Source organism: Arvicola amphibius, chromosome 4, assembly GCF_903992535.2.
Source record: "Arvicola amphibius chromosome 4, mArvAmp1.2, whole genome shotgun sequence".
Lineage (NCBI taxonomy): Eukaryota > Metazoa > Chordata > Mammalia > Rodentia > Cricetidae > Arvicola > Arvicola amphibius.
In genome coordinates, this window is record NC_052050.1 from 46,690,212 (window position 1) to 46,703,454 (window position 13,243).

A 13,243-nucleotide genomic window follows, 5' to 3' on the forward strand; every position below is an offset into this window, starting at 1 on the left:
TGATCACTGTGACATATGTATATAGTTGAAGGATGGATATGTAGCATAGTTGTAGAGCACTTGCTTAACATGCACAAGGCCCTAGCTTTCATCCCCAGCACCAAATTAACAATTTATTCATATTTATTCATCTGCATCTCAAAAAATAACTTCCTGTCTAAAAGAAACACATGCGCACTGTAAAAATGATTCTTAAAAGCCAGTCTGTGCAGTGTCAGTTTCCTATTTTTTTTCTTTTTTTGGTTTTTGTTTTGTTTTTAATGTTTTTTTCCCAAGGTGATCTCTCTGAGTCTAAATTAGAATTTAAATAAGATTTATGCTGATATACCTTTGTAAATACCTTAGACTTGTATATGTCTTAGCCTGTATACCTTAGACTTGAAGTTTTTAAGTTTTATTGTATGTGCTTAGTTTTGAAAATTTTTGTTCCTTCTATATAGTTTACCTAAATTCTGTATTTTGTCAGTTTGTGGTATTTCATGTCAGCCTATTTTAGCTAGTGTTGTTTGACTTCTGGCTAGTGCCTATTATTTATTAACCAATATTTTACATTTATTTTGTTGACAAGCTATAATTTCTCTAACTAATGCTATTTTCTTTATTCTGATTTGTAACTAATTTTGTATCACTTCTGAAAGTTTCCTAATTCTATTTATTCACAATACATATTATTACTTACATTAATAGCTACTGTGTGAAGACATTTACAGGACACAGAGAATGGGTACGTATGGTGCGGCCAAATCAAGATGGCACTCTGATAGCCAGCTGTTCCAATGACCAGACTGTGCGTGTATGGGTTGTAGCAACAAAGGAATGCAAGGCAGAGCTCCGAGAACATGAACATGTGGTAGAATGCATTTCCTGGGCTCCAGAAAGTTCATATTCTTCCATCTCTGAAGCAACAGGATCTGAGGTACTGTATGATTTACATGTCTTTGTATGATTTTCTTACTGTGCCATAGGACAGAGCCTTAGGTAACTTTGCTGATTCTCAGTCTGAGGTTTGTTAATGTACCTAAGACTGTAGCCTAGAATTCTGAATTTTGAGTATTTGCTCTTTCCACTTGTCTTTATATTTTTAAAGCAATTATTATTGAGCCAGTAAGTTGGCTCAGTAGGTAAAGGCTCTGGCCACCAAGCTTGGTGACCTGAGTTTTTATCCCTGGAACTCATATTGTAGGAGGTGGGATGGTTCCCTCAAGTTGTCCTCTTACCTCTATCTTCATGCCATGGCATGAATTGGTATTAATTGTGTATATACGCAAATAGACATAAAAATCTCACCGTTGATTTAATTATAGACATTGGAGATCATCTAAAGATTGATCATTTAAAGCCAGGTGTGGTGGCCCTATAACTTCAGCACTTTGGGCCAAAGGCAAAGATCCTGTCACAAAAACAGAACAAAGGAAAAAAAAAAATATACACTCACACTCCCAGAAAAAAATGGAAGAAAAATTGAAAAGCAACCAAACAAAAACTATCTATCTATATTTTTGTTTGTTTTTCAAGATGAGTTTCTCTGTGTAACAGTCCTGGCTGTCCTGGAACGTGCTAAGTAGACCCCAGGATGGCCTTAAATTCACTGAGATCTGCCTGCCTCTGCCTTCTGAGTACTGGGATTAAAGGCGTGTGCCATCAGCCTGTGTCTTAATAAAGCTGTCTTAAATGATTTTTTTTTGTTTTTGTTTTTGTTTTTTTGAGACATGGTTTCTCTGTAGCTTTGGAGCCTGTCCTGGAACTAGCTCTGTAGACAGACCAGGCTGACCTTGGACTCACAGAGATCCGCCTGCCTCTGCCTTGCAAGTGCTGGGTTTAAAGGCGTGGGCCACCACCGCCCACCAAATTTTTTTTAATGTTTTTTTTTCCCCAGGCAGGGTCTTACTATTTAGTCTTGGCTATCCTAGAACTCACTTTGTAGGCCAGGTTGGCCTTGGATTCACAAACATTTGAGTATGGGGATCAAAGGAGTGTACCACCACATCTGGCTCTAAATTAACTTTCTATCTGTAATTTCTTCATTTGGACTATTACAAATTCTAAATAAAATTCTTTATACTGTCCTCTGGTGGATACATACAATATATAATAAATTTGATGTTAACTGTGTGTGTGTCTGTGTGTGTCTGATTACTTTAAAATCCTTTTTGAGCATAGACTTGATACCAAGCCTGAAACTCGGGGCCTTCTAGTGAGTACTCTGTCACTTAGCTAAATATCATGATTGCAGAAGTCTTAAACAGTACATTTATCATGGTTAGTTTTTCATTGTAGGCTAGGTGTAGTGTCAGAATAGCCGTGTATTTAAATAGATGCAAACAGCTTTATGTAATATTTGGAATAAATATCATTATGTAATAGAAGTTGTTCAAGTCCTTATTGTTTGCATGGGAAAAATAATTTTTATATTTTCTGTAGACTAAAAAAAGTGGCAAGCCTGGACCCTTCTTGCTATCTGGTTCCAGAGACAAAACTATTAAGATGTGGGACGTCAGTACTGGCATGTGCCTTATGACTCTTGTAAGTTCGTATAATCTTTATACTTCATTGTGCTGCTTTTAACTTTGTGGATTAGATACTCTGTGCTTTCTTACTAAATTTCCATTCTAGGACTTTAAAATAACTCTGTATAGATTTATAAACCTCCTTAAAGTTTTGTAATTGTACTGGTAGAGTGATGTTCTATAAAATGCAGTATTAAATAAATCTGTGAAACCAGTCAGTACTGGAAGGGGGAGGGTCTTAGCACACTGTATAATATCTACTCTGGAGGAGAAAGATGTTCTTACAGACTTGTTTACTTTTTTAAGATATTTGCATCTTTACTCCATTTGTTATAATTCTTTAGTTGTCATTTCTTTGTTGACATTTGTTAATTGGTTTATTTTCCTGTTGTGAAATTAATCTAACTTAATGAGTTAAAGGTACTCAAATCGTTGTAGCAACACTGGAGATTCTGTATATGAAGGGGTGGGTATTGGACATTCTGGTTTGGCTAAGGAACTCCAAGTGGATCTGTGGATATTGCTAACCTAGTAGCAAGTCTTATATAATTCATGGTTTTAGAAAGTATTAACCAGGGGCCTGGAGAGGTGGATCAGAGGTTAAGAGCACTGACTGTTCTTCCAGAGGTCCTGAGTTCAATTCCCAGCAATCACATGGTGGTTCACAACCATCTATAATGTGATCTGGTGCCCTCTTCTGGCCTGCAGGCATACATGGAGCCCAAATGTTGTATACATAATAAATCTTCTTTTAAAACAAAAGTACTAACCAGATCTTTCTGTAGAATATGACTGACACACATAATATAAAGAATTAAAGAATTGATGAGAAGGAAATATTGGAAGCAGAGGGGCACAATGGAGAAAGGTTAGAAGAAAGATGGGAAAGGAGCAGGGCAGGACCAGCCAAAACTAAGTAAGTGTAAATACTGGAAAAGAAAATCCACTAATAAAAGCAAATGGTGACCACCTTTGAACCCAGCACTTTGGAGGCAGAGGCAGAAAGATCTCTGAGTTTGAGACCAGCCTGGTTTATAGATTGAGTTCCAGAACAACCAGGGTTACGTAGAGAAACCCTGTCTTAAAAGACAAAGATAAAAGAAATTTATAGCACTCAAGAGGCAGAGGCAAGAGATCTCTGTAAATTTGAGGTGAGCCTGTTCTATGTAGAATTGCAGCTTACCTGGAACTACTACATAGTCCAGACCCATCTCAAAAATAAAAAGAAAGAAAAAGAAAGGTAACTGTATTATGTTCTAGGTTCATTTGTACCATGTTAGAAAAGTGATCTAGTCAGTGTGATTAAAGTGTTGGGATTAGCGTGTGCCAGTTCCTGAGTAGGCTAAAAACATTGGAACCTCCTGAAGCAGGAGTTATACCCAGTTGTGAGCTGCCTGTCATGGGTGTTGTGAACCAAACTCCGGTCCTCTAAAAGTAGCAGTGCATGTGTTTAATTCCTTAGTCATCTCTTCAGCTCCTCTATATGCTCTTTTTTGGGGGGCTGGGGTGGGGGACTCAAGACAGGTTTCTCTGTGACACCCTGGCTTTGTCAGAATTTACCTCTCTGTCTCCGAGTGCAGGATTAAAGAAAGGTGTGAGCCACCACTGCCTGACTTCTTGACATGCTCTTAATTGTTCAGTTATCTCTTTGGCTCCTCGGTTTTTAATTAATTGTTTGTTGTGCGATGTTTTACTTTTTTGGCTTTTATGTTATCCTGACTACCTCTGGACTTTTATCTTTTTCTATTTCTGTATACTTTTTCTCTGTGGCTTGCTGTGTAGCTGGGTGGCTGGCCCCTGATGTCCTCCTCATTCTCCTTCTATTTATACTCTCTACCAGCTAGCCCTGCCTATCCTTGCTCCTGCCTCACTGTTGGCTATTCATCTCCTTATTAGTGCCATCAGGTGTTTTAGACAGGCACAGTAACACAGCTTCACAGTTAACCAAATGCAGTGTAAACAAAAGTCATACACCTGAAAATATTATTCCCTAACATATTTTTACCGAAAATAGAATCGAGGTTTTGTTTTTCGAGACAGAGTTTCTCTATGTAACAGCTCTGGCTGTCCTGGAACTCACTTTGTAGACCAATCTGGCCTCATACTTGATAGTGTCTAGTTTTAATCTTAGCATTGGGGAGGCAGAGACAGGCAGCTCTCTTGAGTTCCAGTACAGCCAGGGCCACACATAGAAAGAAACCTATCTCAAAACACCAAAAAAAAAAAAAAAAGGTAAAAAGTATTATGTCCCAAATGATACTTAAATAAGTCAAATACCTTTTGTCTTTAAGGTGGGTCATGATAATTGGGTACGTGGAGTTCTGTTCCATTCTGGGGGGAAGTTTATTTTGAGTTGTGCTGATGACAAGACTCTCCGTGTATGGGATTACAAGAACAAGCGATGCATGAAGACCCTCAATGCGCATGAACACTTTGTTACCTCCTTGGGTATGTACACATTTTGAGGTTTCTGAGCATTTGAATTTTGGAATGACAGATGTAACAGTTTATATAACCTTGTGAACTTTTCCAGGTAAGGAATGATCAAGTAGAAAAAGGAATATTTTAACCTTTTAGGTCCCAACCAGTGGCTTTAACCTTTCCTTTCTAGAATTAAGCTTATGATAAAAATACTGCTTTTTTCTCTGTTGTACATTGGTTTTAGAAACTAGACTTGTGAAAATGATATTTGGTGATCATACTCTTGATTGGTAACTTTTTCTTTCCTATTAGTTTGTGAATTCATCAGAAGTCTTGAGTGCTGTGGATGTTACTCAGTGGTATAACACTTAGCATATCTTGACTGAGACACTATTTCAATCACCAGTACTGCAGAAGAAGAGGAGCAAAAGAAATCTTAAATAGTAGCCTGGGATACATAGCAAGACCCTGTTTCAAGAAAAAAACAAATAGGACTGGCAAGATAGAGATAGGTAGAGCAGGTAGAGATGCTTTGTGGCAGGCACAAAAACCTGTTTGATCCCCATATCCCAGATAATGACAGGAGGGAACTGAGAGTTGTCCTCTGACCTCTGTACTTGAGCCTCCACAAACATACACACTCTGAATAAGTACTTAAAATTAGGCATAGTGACACATTTGGGCAGCAGAGATAGGATGATCATGTTCCAAATAGGATATATGGCAAGACCCTGTTTTTGAAGAAAAAACAAACAAAAAACCTATAGGACTTTCCTGTGACGAGTAAATACTGTCATGTACTAGAAACTTAGGGAACTGTATATAAGTGTTGTGTCCTTAGTATCATTTGGAATTCATGAGAATGAATTCATTATAATATACTAGATTATGATGGACCTTATGGTGACCACAATAAGGCCCTTGGTAATTAGGCAGGAAAATCAGTTGTCAACATAAAACATTAGTACTAAGCCTGGAGTACAGTATTCAGTAAGTGGGTATGCTAAGTGTGTCCCTGTTCATATTTCTAAGCACCGTTTGAGATGGTACTTGTAATATTGAGTTGAGTTTCAACTTTTCTGGGTTGGTTTGTTTTTTTGTTTGTTTGTTTGTTTTTTAGAATATTTTTAGTTATTATGTATACAGTATTCTGTCTGCATGCCAGAAGAGAGAACCTGATCGAATTATTGATGGTTGTAAGCTACCTTATGGTTGCTGGAAATTGAGCAGCCAGTATTCTTAATCTCTGAGCCATCTCTCCAGCCCCGAGTTTCAACTTTCCTAACCCAATTGATAAGCTCAGTAATTTCTAGGAGTATGGTGTGTGTATAAAGGAAGTCATGTGGAGGCATATGATCATAGAATTTCAGTGCATGGGAAGCTGAACTGGAAGAAATCAAGTTCAAGGCCTGCCTGGGCTATATAAAATACTCTTGTCTCAAAAATTATAAAAAAAAAACAAAAAAAAAACCCAAAAACACAAAACAAACTCTTATCTGGCTTAGTATGGTTTGAAAACACACCTTTTCTTTTCTCTTTCAGATTTCCACAAGACGGCACCCTATGTGGTTACTGGCAGTGTAGATCAAACAGTAAAGGTGTGGGAGTGCCGTTGATTGAGTCTCATTTGGTTCTTCCTCCCTTTTTTTCCTCTGGATGCACTCTGATGATACCATGGTTACCCCATTTGAGCTCTGTTTAAATAAATATTGTCCTTTCATGTAAATTATTCTGGATGTAGATTGAGCTTATTAAATGTTACACACAAAGTATTCATGCATGGTGAATCCAAATTGTATACTGTAAATTACATATGTTGTCTAGAAGTACCATAGGGTTTAAAAACCTGGGCTGGCATTGGTCACACCAGGCCTACAAGGGCAGAAGTTGAATAAATTGAACTAGGGCACTAAACTGAATAGTTGACAGTGTCGTTTTATGTTGGATTATTAATTATTGTTTTTCTTCCTGCTGTCTGTTGGTGCCTGACTTGATGGCCTCATTTTGGGAAAAGTTGTGGTTATTAGGGCTTTTTCTGAAATGTGTATCTATGTAACATCACTTAAGTGTGCTTAATAAATCTTTAAGGGTGTTAGATAAATAAGACTACAATTCAGAATCTTTTGCTCCATCTGTGTAATTAATGGGGATTACACATTGAAGTTTTTGTCATGACCCCTTTGCCAAATCAATAGGATATGTTTGTTTTGGCAGCCTATCAAGCAAAGGCTAGTGGTATATTTATGTAAGAAAATGATCGTAACTCTCAAGGAAAATCTCAGCAGCTAATAATAGTGAATCCTTTTTTTCATTTGGGTCTTACTGCTTTGTAAACAGGTCAGGAGAACACTGTCCTACTCTTAAGCTTCTCTCCACACTAGACATACTTCAAGTTGTATTCTCCATACTATTGGACTGTGTAGTCATGTGACTCCCCAGTAGAATTTGATCTTCCCATTGAGTGTCATGGTACAGATAAATCACTGTGTTTATGATGTTTTTAGGGATGTGCAATGTGCATTTCAGAATGACAGATGCTGACAAAGTTGCGTGCCCATTTAAAGGAGCAAGAAAAACAGCGGTTTCCAACATGAACCTGAACTGCTTTGCTTAAAATTATATAAAGTGACAGGGTTTGATGAAGCGTACATAGAAATAAACTGGGTTTTTTCATCTTTGTTTATATGTAAATGTTTAAGTATATGGACCTATCTGTAAGTGGATATGTCTATATATGTATATCACACATACAACCTCCATGTTGTTGGGTCTTGAATTTTTGAAGAAGTGCTAAATCATATGAGTAGAGTAAATCTTGCTGTGGAGTACCAACCACAGCCATGCTTTTGATGCTTCTGGCTCTGAGGGGCTTTTCCAAGCTAAAAGAAAGTCACCTCCTTTATACATCCCTGATATGTTGTGTATTTTGATCCAAAGTTACTACAGTAGCGTTAAGAGAATTTTGCCCATGACTTTTGGAACACTATTCCATTATCATAAAATAATTTAATAAAAAATTCCATTGCCTAGTTAACCAACTTTTTCTTAAGAAAATCAGTTTCAAAAGTTAACAGAAACAATGAAATAACAGTGACAGTTTAACAATGATAATTTTTATTCATTTTTGTAATATATGATTTTTTTAATGTCCCTTTAAGTATTTAAAGGAAATTTGATTCCTGAAAGGACTAAAGATAAGAGTTGATATCCTTTAGATATACACAGAGGTTAGATCACTAGGAGCAGCCTAATGTCTAGCATGTGTCCTTTTGTTCATCCACTTGTTTGCTCTTAATACTCCTCAGACAGGTCTCTAGAAAGGAAAAGTGTTTTGAGAATTAAATGGCTATTTTTGAGGACAAAAACTCAATCTTGATTCCGCAAACACTGTAGGTTTGTTTTAATGGCAACATTTCCTCACACCCCTGCTTACATTGAAGTCTTTTTTACCTTAGCTGTTCCGACTGGATTTTTCTCCAAAAGCTATGGAAAATATCTTTGTTCTCATTTGCTGCTATTTCTTGTCCTATTTCAAGAATATAAATACATAGAAATGGTGCATCTTAACATTTGTTTGTGTTTAAATGTCTTGTCTTTTAATTCAGTTTTAGCATGTAGCAACATAAATTGTTTTAAGGGTAAGCCACAACATCTAGACATCATTTATAGAAACAGTAAAGAATGGTACCAATGTAGAGGAGCAAAGCTGCTGTTCTGGGTTTCTTCCCCTGCCGCAGTGACTCACTGACAAGGGAGGAGGGAGTGCTCTGTAACAAAGCTGTCCTTACTTGGGAGATCACCACAGCCTGCTGCTTAGCTGAGTTATCAGACATCCTCCACTTAAGCAGCAGCGAACAATGAATCTCAGGGATGGTCCACAGCTGGATCCAAACATAAGGAGCCCTGTTTGAGTAATGAAGGGGGTGGGGGGAGGGGGCAACATCCACATCTGGCATCAGATTTGCAAAGGCTTCTTGCACTGTTGTTTGACACTACCCTGTTGATGCCCTTACTTTTATGTTACTGTTTTCTCTGCTGTCTAACCCTGTGCCTTGCCTGGGATAAGGACAATGATAAAATTACTTGTTTGGGTTATAAGTAGAGGACTTTATGAATTAGTTAGCGGTTCACTGCTGCTTTGTTACTTTCTCAGTCAGATTCGCCACTTACTAAGAAACAAAAAGCCGGTAGAATTGTGTCCTAGGATGATTGTTGACTGTGTAAACAGACATTCCAGTGCCACCTATAGCACAGCGTGCCCAAAAGTCCCAACCGCATGGAGAGTGCAAGCTGCAGAAGTTTGTGTAGACATGGCCTGGAGAATAGTTGCTTTTGACTTGGCATCTTGCACTTTAGGAAACCAAGACCGTCCTGTCTGCATGTGGTGTGACCAATGGTGTGCCTAGAGCATTACCCACAATTGCTAGTGTTAGCAATCCGTCCTGGGCCATGGCGCACTGTAGTCCTTTGGAAGCTTTGGCTGTAGGCTCACCAAGCCCAGTATCCTGTTTGCCTCTTTCTGTTTCCATGTGAATTTCCAGATAATACCACTCACTAAAAAGTTTAATTTTTTGCTTTTTTTTTTTAATTTAAAGAAAAACTATTTAAAAATAAGGACATTTTGTTTGTTGGCAGTGGTGGCTTGATAATCCTTAAGCAACTGAAGTTGAAATAGAAGGAAAAGGCACTTAAAATGGTTACTCCTGCTGTCCAGCTGTATATAAATAAACTCAAATGTGTTGGTTAATCTAGATGGTGCAAAGAATGTCTTGGTAGACAAGCAACATGGGCAAAATTGGAAGAAAGGTTTTGGGTTTTTCCAGTGGGCTGGGTGGGGTGGGCTGGGGACGCTTGACTGACAAGTCACGACTGGAACTGGCCTTTTTAATCCTTCCACTGTATCATGTAAGTAGCTGCTTTCTCGCCTGCCTATCCTTCAGGCTCCCCAAAGCTCACTCTGAAGATGTTAGAAATAAACACAAACTCTACGAGGTAGAAGTTGATCCTGACACTGACATGAAGGCAAGCGCTGATTTCATATGAACGTTGCGGAGGTGGTAATTGGAGGAAACAGTTCCCCAGATTGTAAGAGTTCACTGAAGATATCGACACAATTTTAAAAATCAGTAAAGGAATGTATATAATATTGCTCTTGTGTTTTACAGTAAGATTTGTTGCTCTCAGACTGTGTAAAACAAAATTTATTCATGTTTTCTGCATATTAAAAATCTTATTGTACCAATTGGTAAACTATTAAATGCCTATAAAACTAGATGTGCTGGGTTTTTTTCAATGGGTATTGGGGATGGGACTGTGTTGTGCACAGATCTTAAGATCTTAGGAAGTGAGGTGTGGTGTTTTGGTTTTTTTTTTTTTTTTTTTTTTTTTTTTGGCACAGAACAAGATATAGTTGGCCATAGGCTTCGGAGCCTTTGGGAGCTTGGTTGGTACTATTTTGTTGTCTACTGTCTATCTGGAGGAAGCAGCATACAGTAGGGGTCTTGTAGCAATAGGCTTGAACAAAGCTAGGACTGCATTGTGTAGCTAAGTCCCATCCTTCCCTTCTAGCTGCCTGTTCCGTTAGACTCAATCCCAGAGTCAAGGTCTCTGCCCATTTTGTTTCTGGGTGAGCCTTTTATCTAGCATCTCTTTCCTTGGAGTTGTAAATATCCTTAATGTTTTAAGTTTATGAAATTACCAAAATACATCTTCTTGCTCATAACTGCTCTAGATGCTCTGACTTCTTGCATATCCTTGGTTATCTTCAGCCTTTTAAGTACAACAGCACCACCTCCTGTTGGAAAGAGCCTTCCCAGCAAGACAAGCTGAGCAAGAATGTATTTGCCAGCTTTTCTGCTTAACTGGTAAGAGCCTAACATTGGATTTGACCTCTTCTGATTATTCTAAATGTAATATCATGCTATTGTGGTGACTTTGAAAACACACATTGGCCTCTTTCTCAAGGCAGGGAAAATAGCTTTGTGTCCACGATGCCACATCCATCCTTGGTTAGTCTGGTGTAAACTGAAATGTGTGGGCATGAACTAACTGCTCACAGCAGTTCTGTTCCTGAGCCAGCATATCATCCCCAGAGAATTCATTAGACATGCAAATTCTAGCAACACCCTCCCCCCACCTACTAAAACCTACTAAGAGCCAGTACTGACCAGCCTTTTTTGTTTGTTTTTCGAGACAGGGTTTCTCTGCAGCTTTTTTTAGAGCCTGTCCTGGAGCTAGCTCTTGTAGACCAGGCTGGTCTCGAGCTCACAGAGATCCGCCTGCCTCTGCCTCCCAAGTGCTGACCAGCCTTTTGAACATGTCCTCCAGATTAGCCTGAGACTTAAGTATGAAAACTGAGTCAACTTCTGAATCAAAGCTTAGAACAGATGTCTCTCAATCCAGGGTCCCACTGCGAGGTTTTGAGTTCTGACAGACACACACACCCTGCACAAACTTCCATGTTCTATGCTATGCAGAGATTGTATCAGGATGCCACATCCCAGTTTCTGCCTGTTGTCATTTCCATGTGGTCACTTAGACCTCTCAATGAACATTAGCCACAGAATGAAAATAGCTGTTTGAATTGGGGGGGGGGGGGTTGGTGAGACAGAATTTCTTTGTATAGCTTTGGCTGTCCTAGAATTAGCTCTGTAGATCAGGCTGAATTCAGAGATTCACCTGCCTGTCTCTTGGAACACTGGAATTTAAAGGGACAGCACCACCATTAAAAAACCTTAATACTTGTCACCCTTAAATTTTTAAAATTATTTGTGTGCACTCGTACTACGGTATGTGAAGGTCAGATCATTTGGAATGGATTCTTCCACCAAAATGACGTTTGGCAACAATTTCTACTGAACCATCTCACTGGCAAGATAGTTGGCCTTTTTAAAGGCAGGGTCTCTCTATGTAAACCTGAAACCCAAGGCACCCACCTCTTTTTGTGCGGGGACTAAGCATGCACCACCACACCTGGCTGCTTTATTTAACTTTTTGAGGGGGTAGGAGGTAGTTTTGAAATGGTCTTTGCCTGCCTCTGGCTATCCTGAAATTCCAGTGATACCTCTGCCTCAACATGCACCACCACAACCCCCAGCTTCCCGATGGTGTCAGCGGATAGAGCCAGGTGCAGAGCTGCTCTGGCTCACTTTAAATACTTTATTCTTGCTGGGTGGTGGTGGCTCACACCTTTAATCCCAGTACTCAGGCAGGCAGACCTCGGTGAGTTGGAGGCCAGCCTGGTCTACAAGAGCCAGTGCCAGGACAGGCTCCAAAGCTACAGAGAAACCCTGTCTTCAAAAACAAACTTTATTCTCAGCTATAGGACATACAGGAATTCCTGAGGTTATCTCAGAGGCTTCAACAATAGCTCCTTGCTACTTGAGTTGTCAAAAGATCTTACTGGCCAGTGAAATGGCTAAGCAGGTTAAAGTGCTTGCTGTCCAAGCCTGACCTGAATTCAGTCCCAAAACCCAATGTGGAAGGGGAGAACAAACTCTCCCAAGTCACCCTCTGAGTTCACATATGCATTGTCTGTACTCAAATTATCTACTATCTACACATTATTTATTTAGTCTTTATTTATTTTTTTTTTTTTTTTTTGAGACAGGGTTTCTCTGTGTTACAGTCCTGGAACTAGCTCTTGTAGACCACGCTGGCCTTGAACTCACAGATCTACCTACCTCTGCCAAGTGCTGGGAATAATGTCATGCACTGCCACCGCCTGGCCTTTTTTTTTTTTTTGGAAGATTTTAAAAGCCAGGAAATGATGGAGCAACTTTAATTCCAGACCCAAGACAGGCCAGACTCTATAGAGTGTGTTCCAGGACAGCAGAGACTGTTAACACAGAGAAACTGGAAGAAAAAAAAAATCTGAGCAATCCCTTCCTCCCCCCAATATTTTACAAAAGGTGCTTAACAACACTAATATGCTTGAGGGAACAACCAAGAAAAATGGGCCTCCACGGTTGGCTAGTATGCACAAAGGTAATTAAACTCCTCTACAGCAGTCTCAACTTTGTGTGATGTTCCTTTCCAGAAGTGATGTGCCCAGTGTATTCAGAACAAAAGAAACCAGGCATTATAGTCCCCCTTATAAACCAGGCACTTGGGAGGTAAAGGCATGATGATCAGATCGCAAGGTCATACTCAGCTTTAAAGTGATTTCAAGGCCACCCTGGGCTGTAAAAGACCTGTCTCAAATGATCAAATACAACCATTATAAAAGGCACTAGGGAACATGCACACTAGACTCAAATGACCACATCATTAATGGGTACTTACAGATGTTACTTAACATCAAGATCAGGGACATC

At 39.2% G+C, this 13,243-nt stretch overlaps 1 protein-coding gene across 3 annotated transcripts in view; it reads left to right on the top strand.

The window, feature by feature from the left end:
• Pafah1b1 (platelet activating factor acetylhydrolase 1b regulatory subunit 1) overlaps positions 1-10,200 on the top strand; it is a 49,091-nt gene extending 38,891 nt beyond the window's left edge. For all 3 annotated transcript variants that reach the window (XM_038325692.2, XM_038325693.2, XM_038325694.2), the window contains 4 exons: positions 688-916; positions 2,422-2,523; positions 4,799-4,955; positions 6,471-10,200. In XM_038325692.2, coding sequence (XP_038181620.1) covers positions 688-916; positions 2,422-2,523; positions 4,799-4,955; positions 6,471-6,544 — 562 coding nt within the window. In that variant the 3' untranslated portion in view covers positions 6,545-10,200. The remainder of the gene's footprint in view (positions 1-687; positions 917-2,421; positions 2,524-4,798; positions 4,956-6,470) is intronic.
• Positions 10,201-13,243: the final 3,043 nt, after the last annotated feature.